The 17,579-nt window shown below is 35.2% G+C and overlaps 1 protein-coding gene across 2 annotated transcripts in view; it reads left to right on the top strand.

The window, feature by feature from the left end:
• Positions 1-17,579, top strand: part of DYNC2H1 (dynein, cytoplasmic 2, heavy chain 1) — a 185,457-nt gene that overhangs the window by 16,664 nt on the left and 151,214 nt on the right. For both annotated transcript variants that reach the window (XM_010562117.1, XM_010562118.1), the window contains exons 18-36: positions 327-454; positions 1,698-1,813; positions 3,059-3,186; positions 5,418-5,567; positions 6,331-6,536; positions 7,451-7,606; positions 7,698-7,812; positions 8,197-8,367; positions 8,554-8,936; positions 9,689-9,821; positions 9,912-10,029; positions 10,197-10,309; positions 10,399-10,518; positions 12,676-12,826; positions 14,363-14,565; positions 15,068-15,250; positions 15,462-15,644; positions 15,803-16,026; positions 16,837-16,952. In XM_010562117.1, coding sequence (XP_010560419.1) covers positions 327-454; positions 1,698-1,813; positions 3,059-3,186; positions 5,418-5,567; positions 6,331-6,536; positions 7,451-7,606; positions 7,698-7,812; positions 8,197-8,367; positions 8,554-8,936; positions 9,689-9,821; positions 9,912-10,029; positions 10,197-10,309; positions 10,399-10,518; positions 12,676-12,826; positions 14,363-14,565; positions 15,068-15,250; positions 15,462-15,644; positions 15,803-16,026; positions 16,837-16,952 — 3,097 coding nt within the window. The remainder of the gene's footprint in view (positions 1-326; positions 455-1,697; positions 1,814-3,058; positions 3,187-5,417; positions 5,568-6,330; positions 6,537-7,450; positions 7,607-7,697; positions 7,813-8,196; positions 8,368-8,553; positions 8,937-9,688; positions 9,822-9,911; positions 10,030-10,196; positions 10,310-10,398; positions 10,519-12,675; positions 12,827-14,362; positions 14,566-15,067; positions 15,251-15,461; positions 15,645-15,802; positions 16,027-16,836; positions 16,953-17,579) is intronic.

Raw genomic sequence — 17,579 nt, 5'->3', positions numbered from 1 at the left:
TAAGTCCATCCATGTTAAGCCAACCACTTAAGCACATAGCTAACTTGAAGCATATGTACAGTTCCCATTGAAACCTCAGTATTATAGCTGTCTTTTTACTCTTGTTCAAAATCTGTTTTGATTATCCTTAAATGTGTGAATATGTCAAACATTTTATACCTCCTGATTTTTGCACTAAGAGAATCTGTAGGTAATTGAAGAAATACAAAGGTTAAAGAGAACGTAGCTTGAAAACAGTATTAACGTATTTCAATATTATTGAGAAACAGAGTTTTTTAGTCTGGAAAATATTTCTTTTCCATGAAATAAAAAATAATGTTGAAAAGGAATGGATCATAATTGGCCAAGTAGATATGGAAACTCTGGTGAAGACACACCTTTATAGCAAACAAGACTGGGAAAAAAACTTCAAAGCATTAAAAGTGAAAGGGAAAGAAGCAGAACGTCTTCCAAGGTATGGTGTAACTATTCTTTTGTTTGAATAATGAATTCTATCAGAAATACTCTTCTTACACGGAGGTATGGATAGAATGTCAAGTGTTTTTAAAATACTGATGTACTTTTAAAATGTTTAGATTCTTGTTTTTCAGTTTTATTTTTAGACACTTATTCCCTTTTATCTGCGCAGCCTTCTCTGAAAACTTCTAATGTCTTCCTTTGATATGATGGGAAACCCCCTCAAAATTCAGGGCTGATTCTGAAATACTGCAAAACACGGTGATGTTTTAACAATTATTTTAGCTAAGTCCTGTGCACGTGGAGTATATGTGGCAGTAAGGAACAGACTTTGTAAATGTTTATACATGCAATAATTCCTGTATTGAAACACTCGATTATCTCTTATAACTTACATTTTAAGATATGGTAGTGTAGGGTTTTATTCTCACATATATTCACATGGAATTTAGTGTATTGCATGGTTAGAGTTCTCAAATGAAACTGGTAGGAATCATGTCCAGAACAAGGAAGAAGAGATGACATTTCATGCAGAGGAATGGACTGGTAGAACTTGTTGGCTAAGTGATACTGTGAGTAGTAAAGATTTTCATGAGTTCAAGGACAGACTGGAATGAATAGATGAGAAATTGGCTGACATGTTTTATAGCCAGAAACCACATGTGGCTATGAAGTGCCGTGAGTTGAAAATAATTGGAGTTGAGGGAGGATACTGAGGAAAGTATCAAATAAGGTAGCCCTTTTTCTTAGTGTTCTTTAGACATCTTATGGTCACTGTGAGATATTAGATATGGGGCCTTGAAATGACTCACTATGGCTGTTCTTATGTTCTTGGGACTATTGAAGCCTTGGTTAGTAAGTTCTCATGGAAATTAGAGATTTAAAGACACGACTGTACAAATTAATTAAAAAAAATTTCTTTCTGAGTATAGGAGTAGTCCTTTTGAATTTAGTGACATTGGTTACACAAAATCAAGCAATTTTCTAACTATTTGGAGGAGCAGAGCATTAGACATTAGTGCCCATAAAACTGCATATATATGCATAATGGTTATAAATATTTCAATACTATGAGTGATTTTCCCATTAAGCTATGACATTTATTCATAGAATTATGAGGGAAATTTTTTCTTATTAGGCTACAAAATCATGGTAAACTATAGACATGCATAGATGTTAGGGATATTGACATGTAAGTATACTACTGAATGTTTGCTATTTTTTAATCTTTTGTCTTGAAGCACCATCAGAATAGATTGTTTAACTGTTAACTGCAACCCTGTGAAAAATGTAATCGATGATTTCATCCAGAAGTTGTATGATGTTCTTGTCATTTCTTTGAGAAAATCTATTCAAGGTAAATAACTTTAATGAATAGTACTTTTTTGTTTCTGTTGTACTTGTGGACACTTGTGTTAATGGAAATACACTTTTTAAGAAATATTTTACTGCCGGGCACAGAGAACTGCAGAAATCACAGTGCAGAGAAAGTAATGTCACTAATTTTTCACTACAGACCTAACCTAAGACTCCTTGATGTCCCTGTGCATCTTTCCCCTTCACTTGTTTTGGCCACATCTGTTCCCGTTGTAAAAGAATGCATATGAACATTGTTTTGCTTGTTTCTTTTTTCTGAAGGAAAATTTCCTTGTTGTTTCAGGGAGAAAAATTTATTTGATGTTTGAGGGAGGAAAATTTCTTAGGCGCTTGAGGGTAATTGAAGGAGGCATCATGAAGTGTTGTAATTAAATATTGTTAGATTTTTCTTTCACAAATTGAAGTACTTCATGAAGAGTCTTAAATAATCTAGGCTTATTCCTTAGAGTTACTTGTCACTTAGATTGTCAAAATGCAGAGTGTTAAAGAGTGCAAAATATTTCCCTGTTTTTGGGTGGTCTGTCTATATCTGGAACAGCTAGACAAAATGGGATAAGGTGTATATGATGAGAAGTACCAGTACTTTGTGCTTTAAATGTAACAATCAGCACAGGAAACACAGAACAGGGGTTGTGCAGAAAGTGAATTTTCTCCAGAGCCTGAAAGATGAATTGTTTCCTGGAAGATGTGTTAGTCCCTGGAATTGTACAGCTCCTTTCTCAGTACAAAAAAGATGTACCTTGGTAGGAAAATACAACATTATAGCTTAATCAGACTTTTGTTTGTGAATCTTCTCAATGTTTAAAGCAGGGTGGCTTCAGTTAGTTTCTTAAAAAAACAAAACAAAACAACCCCCCAACCCGAAAAGCAATTTTAACATCTATTTTTCTCCATTTTCCCAAAAAAGACCTATAGAGATTTTGAAAGTGTATAAAAAAATGCATTACATATTTATGTTTCATTTTCAGAAGGGACTTTGATACTTACGGTCTAAATCATACACTGAATGCAGTGGATTACATTTAAAAAGCTATGTGTAAACACAAACTTGCAATTTTTGTTGAAGCAGCATGTAAGGTCGGGGTCTGCAATTTTTTTAAGCAAATACTTTGCATGCATTATTGTATCTTATGACAATGTTGTATCACAGTACATTTATCTGACTTAGATATTTATTACTACAAATATTTGCTTTGTGATAACTTTGTTTTCCACCTTTATATAGCTCACCTATGTGATGTTTCTTCATTTCTCACTGATGCCATGGACACATTAGTGATTAGGCCCCAGACTGTAGAGGAAGTAGCAGAAGACAATTTGAAATATTTAAACCTACATGAACGAAAGGAAGGGGTAAGATACTATTTTATCATATCCAGAACAACAGCTATCAAAAAATGTAATTGCTTTCTAGTATGGAAACATATTTAATATAACTAGTTTAGAACATGCAGTGGCCATATAGGGTCAGAGCAGTGGTCCACGTAGTGGTGAACTATTTTAATGCCTGGAATAACATAATATCATCAATAAACTTTATCATCTCACAGGTTAGTCACCTTTTCCAACTCTTATAAACACCTTGAGCAGTCCAGCACAGGTTCCTACAGAACTCCATGGGTGACCTTTTTCTATTGCAGGAACTAGTCATTTCCTCCTATCTCTGTTTCTATCTTTTACCCAATTAATTATCTCTGCGAGGACCTTTGTTCTTATGTCAAAGTTACCAGGTATTCTTCAATGCCTTTGGTGAGGATTTGTGTTAAAAGCTTTTTAGAGACCCAAATGGAATATATAATTTTAATTTCCTTCATCCATACCCTTACTGATGCCTTTAGAGAACTCTGGTTCTACAAAATTGTGGAATTCTACAAAAGCCATATTAACTCTTCCCAACCGGAAAGTGCAGTTCTAGAGTTACTGAGATGCACATCCAACATCCACACAAGACTGGCAGACATAACAGAGGAGCTCTGGGAGGCCTCTACCTTTGTATAGTTGCAACTGGAAGCCAGGCAAGTGCCCTAGGGCATCTCAAATGGCCCTAGACATGTATTTGTGAGAAACTGAATCAAGTCCCTAGTGAGTGTAGTCAGTTGTAGCCTAGAGCAGTCCAGTTCACTCTAAAGTAGACACCTTGTCACTGATCCTCCTGAATTGATTTCTTAGCTCCATTAAGAGCTCAATGCAGTTGTTCATACATAGGTGTCTGCTGTTTTGGGGATGTTCTGGCATATCTGAGAGCTCCGTACAAGGCTGGCAGATATGACACAGGACATATGGAAGACCCATAACTTTTGGGGCAGTGGAAGTAAAACAGATGGGATAAAGTAGGGGATCTCAAGTAATGCTGGAAACCTCTGTCATTAAATGATTGGGAACTTGGTTTCAGTGATCTTCTTTGGTGATAATAGCGTTTAAGATGCCCACTTAACAAGCCCATGTACAGACATCTAATTTTAGCTTAATCTTTATCTTGGATACAGTTTAACTGTTTGGCTGCTAACTCAGTAAGGACTGTGTTAGGTTGGGTATAAGTATTTACATTTTGTAGCAACTCTGGGAGAATTGTTGGATGTTGAAGATAATTAATTCTCTATAATTTACAAAACAGTATTGTTCCTTAGCGTTTGTGCCTGTTGTCACCTCTTAATTTTTAAAGGAAAACATACATAACAGGACATTTTGCTAAATGTGTAAACCTTTATGTGTTTATTTCAGTTTCTTCTGACTTGCATAGTTTAAAAGTTGGGGTTTTTGGGGGTTTTTTTTGTGTTTTTTTTTTTTAAATTTGGTTGGCTCTTAGTATGTGGGAAAAAAACCTGGATTTTTTTCCCATTATCAGGTGAAAAAAAATTGTGTTTTTTCATATGAATATAATTTCCGTTTATTTGAAGTATGTCTATTTCTGCTTTTTGTTATTCCATATTGTTGTGGGTTAACCCTGGTAGGCAGCTAAGCACTAAACAGCTGCTTGCTCACTTCCTTACTCCCTCGAGCAGCCTCTCCCACCCCTGATGGGACAGAAGAGGAAAGGAAGAGTAAAAGCGAGAAACTGCATGGATTGAAATCAATAAGTTCAATAAGTGAAAGAAAAATGGAAGAAAGAAAGAACAAAACAAGTGGGCAATTGCTCACAACCTCCCATGGATGGACTGATGCCAAGCCTGTTCCTGAGCAAAAGCACCATATGAGTTGCTATGAAGAAAATGAGCTCCATCCCAGCCAGACCCAGCACACACATGCAGATATTTACTGAATTCTGTTGCTCTGCTGCTGTGCTCAAATCTAATTGAGTGGATCTCTGCAATATAGAAAGAGGCACTTATCTGTTTCATAGTAAACATTCACTTCCGTGTATCTCATGTCAGGATTATGATGTAGAATTTCTCTAAATACCTCAGATACTATTTTTTCCAGTGTGTTAAAGTTATTCTATAAACAGTATTAAAAAAGCAGCTGTATATAAGCATATAATCTGTGCATACACAGTTGATGATTCTTATGTATTTGCTTATAGTTTGGATAAATAGGATTTGCTGAATTTTTACATACACACGTATTTTTAATCCATTTGAATTTAGATTTTTCTCCTATTTCAAGAGGCTGAAGATAAAAACAAACTTTTGCGAACTGTGGCTGGTGCAGGTTTGGACACTATCTGTAACCTAAGAGCTACATGGGATAAATTTGAATTAATGATGGAAAGCCACCAGCTTATGATTACAGAACAGGTAACAATGAAAGATTAATATTTTATCTAAAAATGTTGAAATTCTTTTGAATAAGTCTGCAGAAATATTTTTTTCTTAGATTAAGTCCATAAATGTTCTCAGTTCAGCATTAACACCAACATTACAGAGTTGAGGGAGAGTCTTTAAAGGAAGAATACTTAGACTGTTTAAACAATAACTAAGTGAAACTTCGGTTGAACTGATGCTGAAATGAATGTTACGTTGTTGTACTTCTTTCTCAAACAACTTTCTGGTGACAGAGTTGGCTTAATGAATGCAGTGGTTAACTGAGGAAAACAGGATAACAGTGAAAAGATAGCATTTTTATTACTTTATCATGTTTTTAGTACTGATGCTTGTTATTTTTGTTTCACACAACTTTGCTAAACTATGCGAAGTCCTGTAATTCCAGTCCATAGGCAAATTGCTGACGTCATTTGAAGTTCTACTGAAGATATCAATATGCCATACAAATACAGCAATTTTTCTATGCACTATAGGATGCAGGCTAAATAGGTAGAATAGGCTGAATAAGTAGGTCTCAAATACCAGCATTAAAAAAAAAAATTAGTGCTCCCTTTTTCAAATAAACCATAAGAATAAAGATGAACTGTTTCTTAGGGTATTAGACGAGAAGTTTTTTGAGTTTGATTTCGATCAAGTTGTAGTTATCAAGTTTCAATCAAGTTTTGAAGTTGATACTTTGATTTTGATCGTAGTTACAAACCATTGAAGGAATTTCATTTCAACTCTTGCTTTACAGATTGAAATGATAAAAGGAAATGTGATTTCACGTATTAATATGTATCTTCAAGACCTGGAAAAGTTTAAAGCTCGTTGGGATCAGCTCAAGCCAAGTGATGATGTTATTGAAGCAGGTGACCAGGATGTACTTGAGAAAAGTGCTCAGATCATAAAGGAAAAAAAAAAAGAATTTGATGAACTTGAAACCGTGAAACAAAAGCTCATGTATGTATGTTTATTTCCATGTATACCTTATTCATTTATGTATGAATATTTTGCAGCAATAGTGTCTCAGAAAATGTTAACTGATTTTTGTCACAACAGATAATATAAGGAATTTAATTTTATTTGTATTACATGTATCTCATTAGTTTTTCAGGGTCCTTTTTGTTGATTTTACATAATGTGAATTTCTCAAGCTAAGTTTCTGTAGAGTTTTTTGGAATGAAAAATTCAAGAAATCTCTTAGGCTTTCATGTAAGGGAGTCTGTACATTAAAGTCTTGATTCTGACTTCTGAAATTCTCTCTAAGAGAAGGTTTAGGATATTGGCCCAAGAAGAGGGAGTTATTACTTCAATCCACTTGTAAGTTAAGTGGGCAAGAGCTCTCTTCTTCGTTTCTTGTGTAAGTATCCTATCTGATAGACTGTTATGTGAAAGGAAAGGATTTTTGCACTGGTTGCCTACTTTCAGTAAGCTCATTATTGCAAATCTTAAGTGGACAAAGTTTTCTATTTAAATTCTTGGTTTGGCACTTAAATATCATAGGAAATAAAATTAGCATATTCTTTCTATTTAACAGGAAGAAACAACGATTAAAAATCGTTTTCTTGCAAGCTTTGTTTTTGGAGGCACAAAATAATTCACTTTTCTCACAAATGAGAAAGAAATGAAAATTTATGGAAAACAATTGTGAATATGGGAGAAAATCGCTGTGTAGGAGAGTTATCCCTTGTATTCATTCATTATTTCTATTCAGGAAGGAGACTTTAAGGAAATTGCTGTTGGCAGCAGTATTCTTCAATGAAGCCAATGGCTTTTCTTAAAAAAGTATAATTATTTCTATATGATACCATCTCTTAAACCATAAATGTGTAATGGAATAACGTAATGTATAATACAATGATCTTTTTATTCAGTGAAGAATGCCATCATTTTAAATTGGAAGAGCCTGACTTCTCATTGTCAAAAATTGTATGTCAAGATATTAAGAGTTGTGCAGAAGTGTGGACATTGTATGAAGAGTTTTATCAAGGTTTTCAGGAAAAAGCCAAAGAAGACTGGATTACTTTTAGGTATGATTTTGTTACTTTATTTTTCATGGACATATATGTGTGGTTGTAGTACTGTGTTGTTATGACCTTTTTATATTTGATTTTCACACAGGAGTAAAACATACCTATTTGAAGAATTTTTGTTTAACTGGCATGACAGAATGAGGAAGATGGAAGAACATACTGTAATGACAGTAAAGTTGCAAAAAGAAGTGGACAAATATAAAGTAAGATGCTAATTACAAAAAGGGGTATAAAATAAAAAATGTTTTGTATTACTCCATTCTGTAGCTCATTGTTCAGTTCTTATTATAAAATCAGTTACAATTTAACAAAATATCTTCTGATTCTATTTTGAACATTTCACTTACTTCTGAGAACCTTCTAGTTCCTTACAGTGAATGGGAGGGTCATTACAGTTTACACAGACACACATTTAGCAGTGAGTTTTCCTCAGTTATATGCCTAAACATTAAACCCAGGAATTGAAAAAAATTTACTTCAGCTTAAGAATGTAAATTTTTTTTTTGTTTGAATATCATGTCACTCTGTAATCAAACAGATACAATTTTCATAAAGACCAGATGGATTCACATGCATTTTTCCTATAGATGATAATTCCACTCCTAAAATACCTAAGAGGAGAACATCTTTCTCCAGACCATTGGCTGGATCTCTTTCGTCTTCTGGGTCTTCCCCGAGGCACTACACTTGAGGGTTTGTTATTTGGAGATCTGCTAAAAGTGACGGATGCCATTATAGAAAAAGCAGCAGAACTTAAGGTATGAATAATTTCAAATAAAGGTACTGTATTTTATTTTATGGTTGATTTTATGTAGTATATCTTGTTCTGTATGCATATTTATATTTTTGTTACTATAGAAATAGAATTTATGTTATATTTTTGAATGGAAAGGTTATTGCAAGCTCTGTAGTTTCAGATGAAATCTATTTATGCTTTTAAACAGGATTTGAATTGTCGGGCCCAAGGTGAAGTCACAATCAGAGAAGCATTACGTGAGCTTGAACTCTGGGGAGTTGGAGCTGTCTTTACATTAACAGATTATGAAGATAGCCAAGGCAAGACTATCAAGCTTATTAAAGACTGGAAGGACATAGTCAACCAAGTTGGAGATCATCGCTGTCTTCTGCAGTCCCTCAAGGACTCTGCATATTACAAAGGTTTTGAAGATAAAGTGTCCATCTGGGAAAAAAAGCTGGCTGAGTTGGATGAGTATCTGCAGAATTTAAACCAAATTCAAAGGAAATGGGTCTATTTGGAACCGATATTTGGTCGTGGAGCTCTGCCCAAAGAACAGGCTCGTTTTAACAGAGTTGATGAAGACTTTAGGTTAGTGTTATGGAATGCAACTTATTTTTTGCAGTGTCTTTGACACGTGTAGGCTAGAACATTCTTTATGGTGAAAATATATGGGACAATTGGAGTATGTATGGAGATGAAGGTCAGCAACAGGAATTCAGTGATATAGATGTGTGGCAGTGACATAGATCTGAATAAATGTGGGAACGTAGGTTTCATTTAATGGGATACATGTGAAGAAAGGAATCGCATAAAACGTCAAAAATCATGAACAAGGCAGGCAAACACAAGATCAATCTTGTCAACAGAAGCAGAGGTGATGTAATTGTTTTCTTCAAGAATCATTTCTTGTGGAAGACAAGCACTGTGTTCGTTAAGAAAGTACACAGATGGACTTTTGGGAGAAACAGATAGTTTATTTGTTCCAAAGAAGTCAAGGAGAGTAAAAGGGAGGAGATTTTAGAAATGTAGAAAGATATGTACCATTATCTGTCTTGATTTGAGTTACAATGACTTCTTAGAAGGAAATAAAAGTCAAGAATTGAATTTTCTTTGTTTTGGATAGAGAAATTTTAGCAATAAACAGTTATTAAATTACATTGGAGACATTGATGTGAATTCTGAAATGTTTTGTTATTAATACTGAAATCTGAAAGTTATATGTCAGATATTTATATGACTTACCTATGCTTTAATTTTTATTTATGTAACTACTTGTATATCATATGCAGATTAAAATTGTAATGGTTGTTTTATGAATTATTCCATTTTTTTCTGTCAAGATCCATTATGTCAGATATCAAGAGTGACAGTAGGATAACATCACTGAATGCCTGGACAGGAATAAGAAATACCTTAATTACCATACTTGACCAGCTTCAGAGATGTCAGAGATCTTTGAATGAGTTTTTGGAGGTACAGCTGACATTAATATAGCTTTCTGTAAAGAAAGTCAATGAGTTTTAATTTAAATCAACAAAACTGATTTATTTTGTTTTTACATAGGAAAAGCGCTTGGCATTTCCAAGATTCTATTTCATTGGAGATGATGACTTACTAGAAATTTTAGGACAGTCCACGAATCCTCTGGTTATTCAGTCTCATCTTAAGAAACTTTTTGCTGGTAATGCATTAATCTTCATTTGTGAAATGTACTTATTTAGAAATAAGATTCTTCAAAGCTAAATAATCTGTTGCAGTCTTTTTTTTACTCTCTTTCGGCTACTAGACTAAGGAATTAATGTTTGACTTTAACAATATGTAACTTCATTGCCATTTTCTGATTAATAGGCATTAATAGTGTGAGCTTTGATGAAGAATTTAAATACATAGTTGCCATGAAGTCTGTAGAAGGAGAAACTGTGCCACTTAGAAATAAAGTTCTTCTGTCAAATGATGTGGAGGTAAGAAAATCACATCCAAGTATAGTTCAAGCATCTTTGAGAAATTATTTTGTAATGTAACTTTTGAGGTGTTTTTATCTCTTTGTCAGGTGTGGCTAAATAGTTTGGCTTTGGAGATGAAGGAAACCCTGAAAAAAATGTTAATTGACTGTGTTGATGCTGGAAAAAAATCACAAGGTTCAATTGATCCATCGCTGTTTCCTTCCCAGGTAGTAGTTGATCCAGTAATGCCACTGCGTAATCTTAAATTTACCAAATACGTTGTTTTTTGAAGTCTCATAAAGAAGTTTTCATATAGATTTGGAAGAAAACAACCCCAAACAAATCCATTTTACTCATTTATAGAGAAATTCTTAAAAATATGTGTTCTTACAATTCTTCTGTAAACATTTGAAATACTCAGGTCTTTTACATGGCACCTCATCTAACATCCACCTGTTTATTATATTTGATGTAAATCTTGATCTTAGTTGGTAGTGAATGTTACAAGCAGGGCGGCTAAGACTTAGTAACATAAAAAAGCTCTTTTTGAATCTGATTAAAATAATAGTCTCTAAAGCTTAGCTGTATAAGCAGAAATAGGAACATGAAATTGTTTTAGGCAATTTTGACCACTAGCAGAGAGAATCACACAGAATCACAGGATGGTTCTGGTGGGAAGGGACCTCTGGAGGTCATCTGGTTCAACCCCCCTGCTCAAGCAGGGCCACCTAGAGCTGCTTCGCCCAGGACCATGTCCAGATGGGTTTTGAATGTCTCCAGGAAAGGAGACTCTGCCACCTCCCTGGGCAACCTCTGCCAGTGGTCAGTCACTGTCACAGTAAAAAAATGTTTCCTACTGTTCAGACAGAGCCTCCTGTGTTTCGGTTTGTGCCCGTTTTCTCTTGTCCAGTCACTGGACACCTCTGAAAAGAGCCTGGCTCTGCCTTCTTTGCGCTGTCCCTTCAGGTATTTATAGACATTGATAAGATCCCCCCGAGCCTTCTCTTCTCCAGGCTGAACAGTCACAGCTCTCTCAGCCTTTCCTCATAGGAGAGATGCTTCAGTCCCTTCATCATATTTGTGGCCCTTCACTGGACTGTGTCCAGTAAAGCACATGTCCTCATTGGCTCCTCTGTCACTTGGAAGAGGAAGTTGTCATCCATGGACTCCAGGAACCTCCTGGATTGCTTATGTCCTGCTGTGTTGCCCCTCCAGCAGGTATTAGGGTGATGGAAGTCCCCTATGAGGACCAGAGCCTGTGAATGTGAGGCTGCTCCTATCTGTTCTTCCTAGTCAGATGGCCTGTAGCAGATGCCCACTATATTGTCACCTTGACCTGTCCTCTCTTTAATCCTAGCCCATAAGCTCTCAGCTGGCTGCTTATCCATCTGCAGACAGAGCTCCATGCACTCCGGCTGCTCTCTTAAGTAAAGGGCAACTCCCCCTCCTGGTCTTCCCTTCCTGTCCTTCCTAATGAGCCTGTATCCCTCCCTTGTGACACTCCAGTCATGGGAGCCACCCCACCACATCTCCATGATCCCAACAAGATCATAGCCCTGCAACTGCACACAGATCTCTAATTCATTATGTTTATTCCCCATACTGCGTGCATTAGTGTACAGGCATTTTAGAGAGACACCCCAGCATGCTGAGTTTCTGGAGAGGGTTTGGGGAATTTCTCCATAATGCTGTCTTGTAGGCACTTCCTTGCTGACATGCAAGTGCTAGAGGGGACCCCGCTTAAGCCCCATTTGTTTTTTGCGATCCCTTCCTGTCACATCACCCCATGCCCTTTGCTCAGTAATCCTGTCTGTCACTCCCTCACAGGACTGCTGGTTAGTCTCCCAGAATGTAGTTACTGTTAAGAATCTTCGGATTGGCATAACTGGTGGAATTTTTTGTTACAGATCTTTCCACTTCCAAATTTGACTGAACCTTCATAGCTCAGACAGGGCTTTTCCAGTGAATGTAAAGTGGTGTTAGAAAACAGAATACAAAATACTGTATTAGCAGATCAGTGACAAAAAAAGTCAGGGGTGCTCCTAAGCCTGTTGAATATGGGCTCAGCATGCCTACAATATGGTAGTTTCCATCTGTATATCATTAATGGGAAAAGATACTTTAAAAAATTTGCCACCTTATGCTGTAGAACAGCTAAGGGGCTTGCTGTATTAGATTACATTGCAAGCTTTTGCTAAATTTTGTCAGGTTTTAAGATGGCTATATTTTTCTTAAGAGCATAGCAAATGTAAGGCTTTGTTTAAAAATTATAAAGTAAAATACTTGAAATATCAGACATAATAGGCAATTACAAATGAATTGAAAAACTTTTTTTCTTTGTTTTCTCTATTTATAAAATGTAATTTGAACTTTCTCTTCCAAAGATTCTTTCCTTGGCAGAACAGATTCAGTTCACTGAAGATGTTGAAAGTGCTATCAAAGACCATAATCTGCAACAATTAGAATTAGAACTCATGGCTAAACTGGAACATTATACTAGCATGGATACTAGTATAGAAGATAATGGGAGTACAGGTATAAAAATGATAATTAATATATAATTCTGTATAATAACTATGTAGTTGTATAGTGTTTAACATTCTGTTTATTTAAACAGGAAATTTTATTAATCTGTCTCAATTTGAGTTCATAAGGTTGAGTTACATAAAGTTACCCACCTATTACTGCCAAGATTAGTGTATTTAATATTTCAGAGTGAACAATGAATGTTTATTTAGATTAAATATTATCTTGGAGCATTTATATATTTGCAAACCTCTTTAATTTTTTAATAACTTTTTATGTTTTCTTGGTTTATATATTTACTGATAATTTGTCCTCACCTGCTGAAATGTGCTCTAGTGTTATGTTTCACAGGAACTGGCCAAACAGCAGTTGAGGTACATTATGTCATGCCAATATATTCTGTACAACTGCGTAGTTGATTCTCTTTTTCTATCTTAGATGTATACATCTGCATCTGAACTAATTCTTGAGTACCTCTGTAGCAAAACCGATAAACTAGTTATTCTCAAGACATGATTTTTCTGAATCTTCTATAGTCAAAATGGGTTAGAATAATTATGCCTTTGAGTGCTTATTCATCTCTTTTACCAGAAGGGAGGCTTTGAATGACTACCTCAGATGTAAAATTCTATAGAGTAGGTTAGGTGACAACAACTCTTACCCTGTATGTATAAAAAGACTCAATTTGACATGTAGTTGACAATCTTCCACCACGTTTGTATAGCTGCATACTGTATTAAATTCTAGTTTAGAATTTATGAACTGTTAACATCTGGTATATTAATTAGGAATAGGATTCATATATCACCTACCTTCAGCAGTCTGTAAGTGTGGTTCTTCATCTAAGCTCCCTTTCTGTGCTCTTTCTATAGCCATTGGACAAATGTCATCAGTTATATGAGTGTTCATTCCATCTATTGTATAATACATTTACAGTAACTTTTTAGTTTGGACAATAGGTGTGATTTTGAAGTGAGTTGCCTGATTATCCCCACTTACTTTGGTTTAATTCCCATCATGGAATGGTATAGGAGCACACAAACTAGATTTCTTTCAAATGAAACTAAATTAAACAATATGTTCTCAGAGTACACTTAACGCACCCAATCTGCTAATGAACATTCATTCCACATCACCCTAATTAGTCTCAGTAAAATCTCCCGAGTCCATGTAGTATGGTTTTCAGATCCACAGCATATCTATTAACAGATTGTGCCACACTGATTACTGAAGTGGACATAGCTGTAAACACTCCTGGAATAAATTGGTTTCCAGAAAAGCCTCTCTCTCTCTCGCATAGAGGCAGACTAAATTGCTTCTAAATGACTGAAGTTACATGATGATTCACATTGTCTGTCAGGATCTGATTTTATGCTGCTTGCTTTAGATAATAAATCATATTTTTATATATAATTGAAACATGATCTGAATAAGATCTGCTGATAATAGAAAGCAGCACAATGAACTTAAGAATGGGTAATGTGTATCTTCCTTACTACACTCTTGTGATTGGTTTGTTTTGGGTTTTTTTATGGTTATTTGCAGAATCGGGAATCCTTGAGCTCAAGCTTAAAGCTCTGATTCTTGATATCATTCATAACATTGATGTGGTGAAGCAGCTGAATCAAGCTCAGGTTCACAATGTTGAAGACTGGGCTTGGAAGAAGCAGCTGAGATTTTACATAAGAGACCAAAGATGTTATGTTCAGATGGTAGATGCTGAACTCCAATATACTTATGAATATCAGGTGTCGTATTTTTAATTTTTACCTCATGGCTTTTAAATATGTGTCACTTTCTCATTTCACACATCCTGCTGGTTGCCTCCCAGCTTTTGCCATTTTTTTCAACTTTGTTGTGTCCTTAGCATACTGTTTCATAGAAAATACTAAAAGATAGGGTAATCATTTTCATTCTTGTTATTGATGGGGTAAATGTAAGTTGTATGTAAAGCAGCTACATTATAATATAAATATTTTCTAATATGCTTACTACTTTTATATACCAGAGTGCAGTTTCATCTGTGTTGACCCCTTTTCTGTAATTCTAAAAAAATCTGCACAACGCTTTGACATTTGATAGAAAATCAGGAAAATTTCATAACTGTAAACAAATTAATCTGCTTAATGAGACAGTAATCTTGACTGTTGTGTTATATTTTCAGATTAATGACTTATGAATGAAATTAATAAAACTACATTGTCAATAATTTCTGTCTACCAATCAATATAATTTATTTTGTTTCTGCAGGGTAATTCCCCTAAACTTGTTTATACACCTTTGACAGATAAGTGTTACCTAACTCTTACTCAGGCAATGAAGCTGGGCCTTGGAGGAAATCCATATGGTCCAGCTGGAACTGGAAAGACAGAATCAGTGAAGGCCTTGGGTGGACTCCTTGGAAGACAAGTATTAGTCTTTAATTGTGATGAGGTGAATATGGTCCCGTATAATTTAGGAAATGGGTATCTGTGCTCATACTTCATAAAAGAATATTATGTTCTAGAAATACTTTTGATAATTTGTCAGTTTCCATTAGAAATTTGTGGCTATTTGTAATGACATATTTTTTAATAGTTGGGAAGACACTCTTTCATTATTTTCTTGTTATTTGAATTTTGATAGTATCCTTTTTAATCTTAAGGGCATTGATGTGAAGTCAATGGGACGCATATTTGTGGGCTTAGTGAAGTGTGGTGCCTGGGGCTGTTTTGATGAATTCAATAGACTTGAGGAAGCTGTATTGTCTGCAGTATCCATGCAGATTCAGACAATTCAACATGCATTGAAGAAACATACTCCTGTATGTGAGATGCTTGGCAAAAAGGTACGGCAAAACTTACTTATTTTCTTCTTATAAAAATAGCCTATAAACAACTAGGTCAAACTTAAAAACTGACTACTGTAACTAAATGTAGTCCACCCAACATTTCTCAATACTGTTTCATATGACAATATGCTATTACAATGCACTTCTAATGCTAGGTTGAAGTGGATCATAATTCTGGAATTTTTATCACTCTGAATCCTGCTGGAAAAGGTTATGGAGGAAGACAAAAGCTGCCTGATAACCTCAAACAACTTTTCAGGCCAGTTGCTATGACTCATCCAGACAATGAACTTATTGCAGAAGTGATTTTGTATTCAGAAGGCTTTAAGGATGCTAAAATACTTGGTAGAAAATTAGTGGCTATTTTTAGTCTGGCAAGGTAAGCTTCCCCATGCCCCCCCCGTCCCGACTTAGTCATGTTACCTTTCTAATTCTCTTCTCTCCTGCTTCTATTTTAGCATTGGTGTTTGTTTGTGGTTATCTCACTGCTGTCTTGTTTCTTCTCCATCTAGTCTATGCCAAAGTATGACTGTAGGGATACAATCTACACATACTTTCCGTTAATTTTCTGTAATATTTTATGACTTGGATATTGCAGAAAGCTATGCGTCAGAAACAAAACTAGGCATAGAACCACAGGTTTGGAGTCATCTAGAGTTTTACATTCAGTACAGCTTTTAATTCTGAATGGTATACTATGCAAATCTCTGTAGATAATAATTTAACTTATAAAATAAAAATATTGCAATATATTGGGACGTTCAGGTGTGAAAATATCTGGAATACAGCTATAATCTCAAGGTGGCAAAGTACTGCTCCCGTTATGCTCACTAAATATGAATGTGAGCATATGAACACTCACAAGCATTGTGTTGAATTTAGACTCTTGAAATTGTTGAAATGCAAGTGATTATTTGGTTATAAGTATGCATATTAGAGAGAACAAAGTTCAGAAGTTTTAAGTAGTGCTGTTAGGGACAATAATAAATACATTAGCTGTTGAATATACTCCCTCTGAAAATTTCTGAGTGTCATTGCTTGTATCTCTGTAATGCATTTCAGATGGCACTCCAAATACTCATCAGTTTCTCTTTTGCCCAAACCCATATTATGAGCATGTTCATTTGCCAAACAAATTTCAGGTGCTGTCACCTAAAGCTTATTACAGTATTGCTATTTTTAAATTTAGGGAGCTTCTGACACCACAGCAGCACTATGATTGGGGTTTACGAGCACTGAAGACTGTTTTGAAAGGCTGTGGCAGTCGTCTTCATCAGCTGAAGAAAAGTGAAGCAAAGCAAGAAAGTAAGGTTGACCATACCAAACTTTTGATTATTTAGGATATTGTACAGATATCGTTCACTACAGCTTTCCTCTTCACTGGAGTTTTGAGAAGCTGTGGCTTGGATCTGGAGGCAATTTAGAAAAGAAAAAAAACATCAGTGCAAGTCCTCCTTCATAAGGACATCACAAAAGACTGTTGTCATATTCTAGATTGAGCTTTTATATAATAAGAACATAGATAGAGGACTTTAATCTGGGATGATTTTGAGTGATTCTCAAAGTCTCTTGTTTTCACTTGGCTTAGGACAGGAAAATTGAGGTTTGCTAAAATTGTCACATGGCATTATATTCGGATTGGTAGACAGAGACAAATGTAAGGACAGGTAGAAATGACAGAAATGTATTGGACTAGACTGGGTCACTGTATTCTTTTTTAAGAATTTTTTGAATGATTGCTGTTATTTAGATGTTAAATGAGTGGGAATTAAAAGTGTGGGACGGATGGGCATTTCACATCTTTAGGACACAACTTCTGCTTTTTGTTCATTTAAACAACCTATATCTAAAAAGTTTTAGAGACGGCCATGGTTTTCAACTCTTGGCATATCAAATGGTCTGACAAGTTTAAAGAATTTTTAATTGACTTTT

This window comes from Haliaeetus leucocephalus, unplaced genomic scaffold, assembly GCF_000737465.1.
Source record: "Haliaeetus leucocephalus isolate CR32 unplaced genomic scaffold, Haliaeetus_leucocephalus-4.0 Scaffold155, whole genome shotgun sequence".
NCBI classification, from domain to species: domain Eukaryota; kingdom Metazoa; phylum Chordata; class Aves; order Accipitriformes; family Accipitridae; genus Haliaeetus; species Haliaeetus leucocephalus.
The sequence above is the reverse complement of the archived record's forward strand: the minus strand, read 5'-3'. Positions and strand labels throughout refer to the sequence as shown.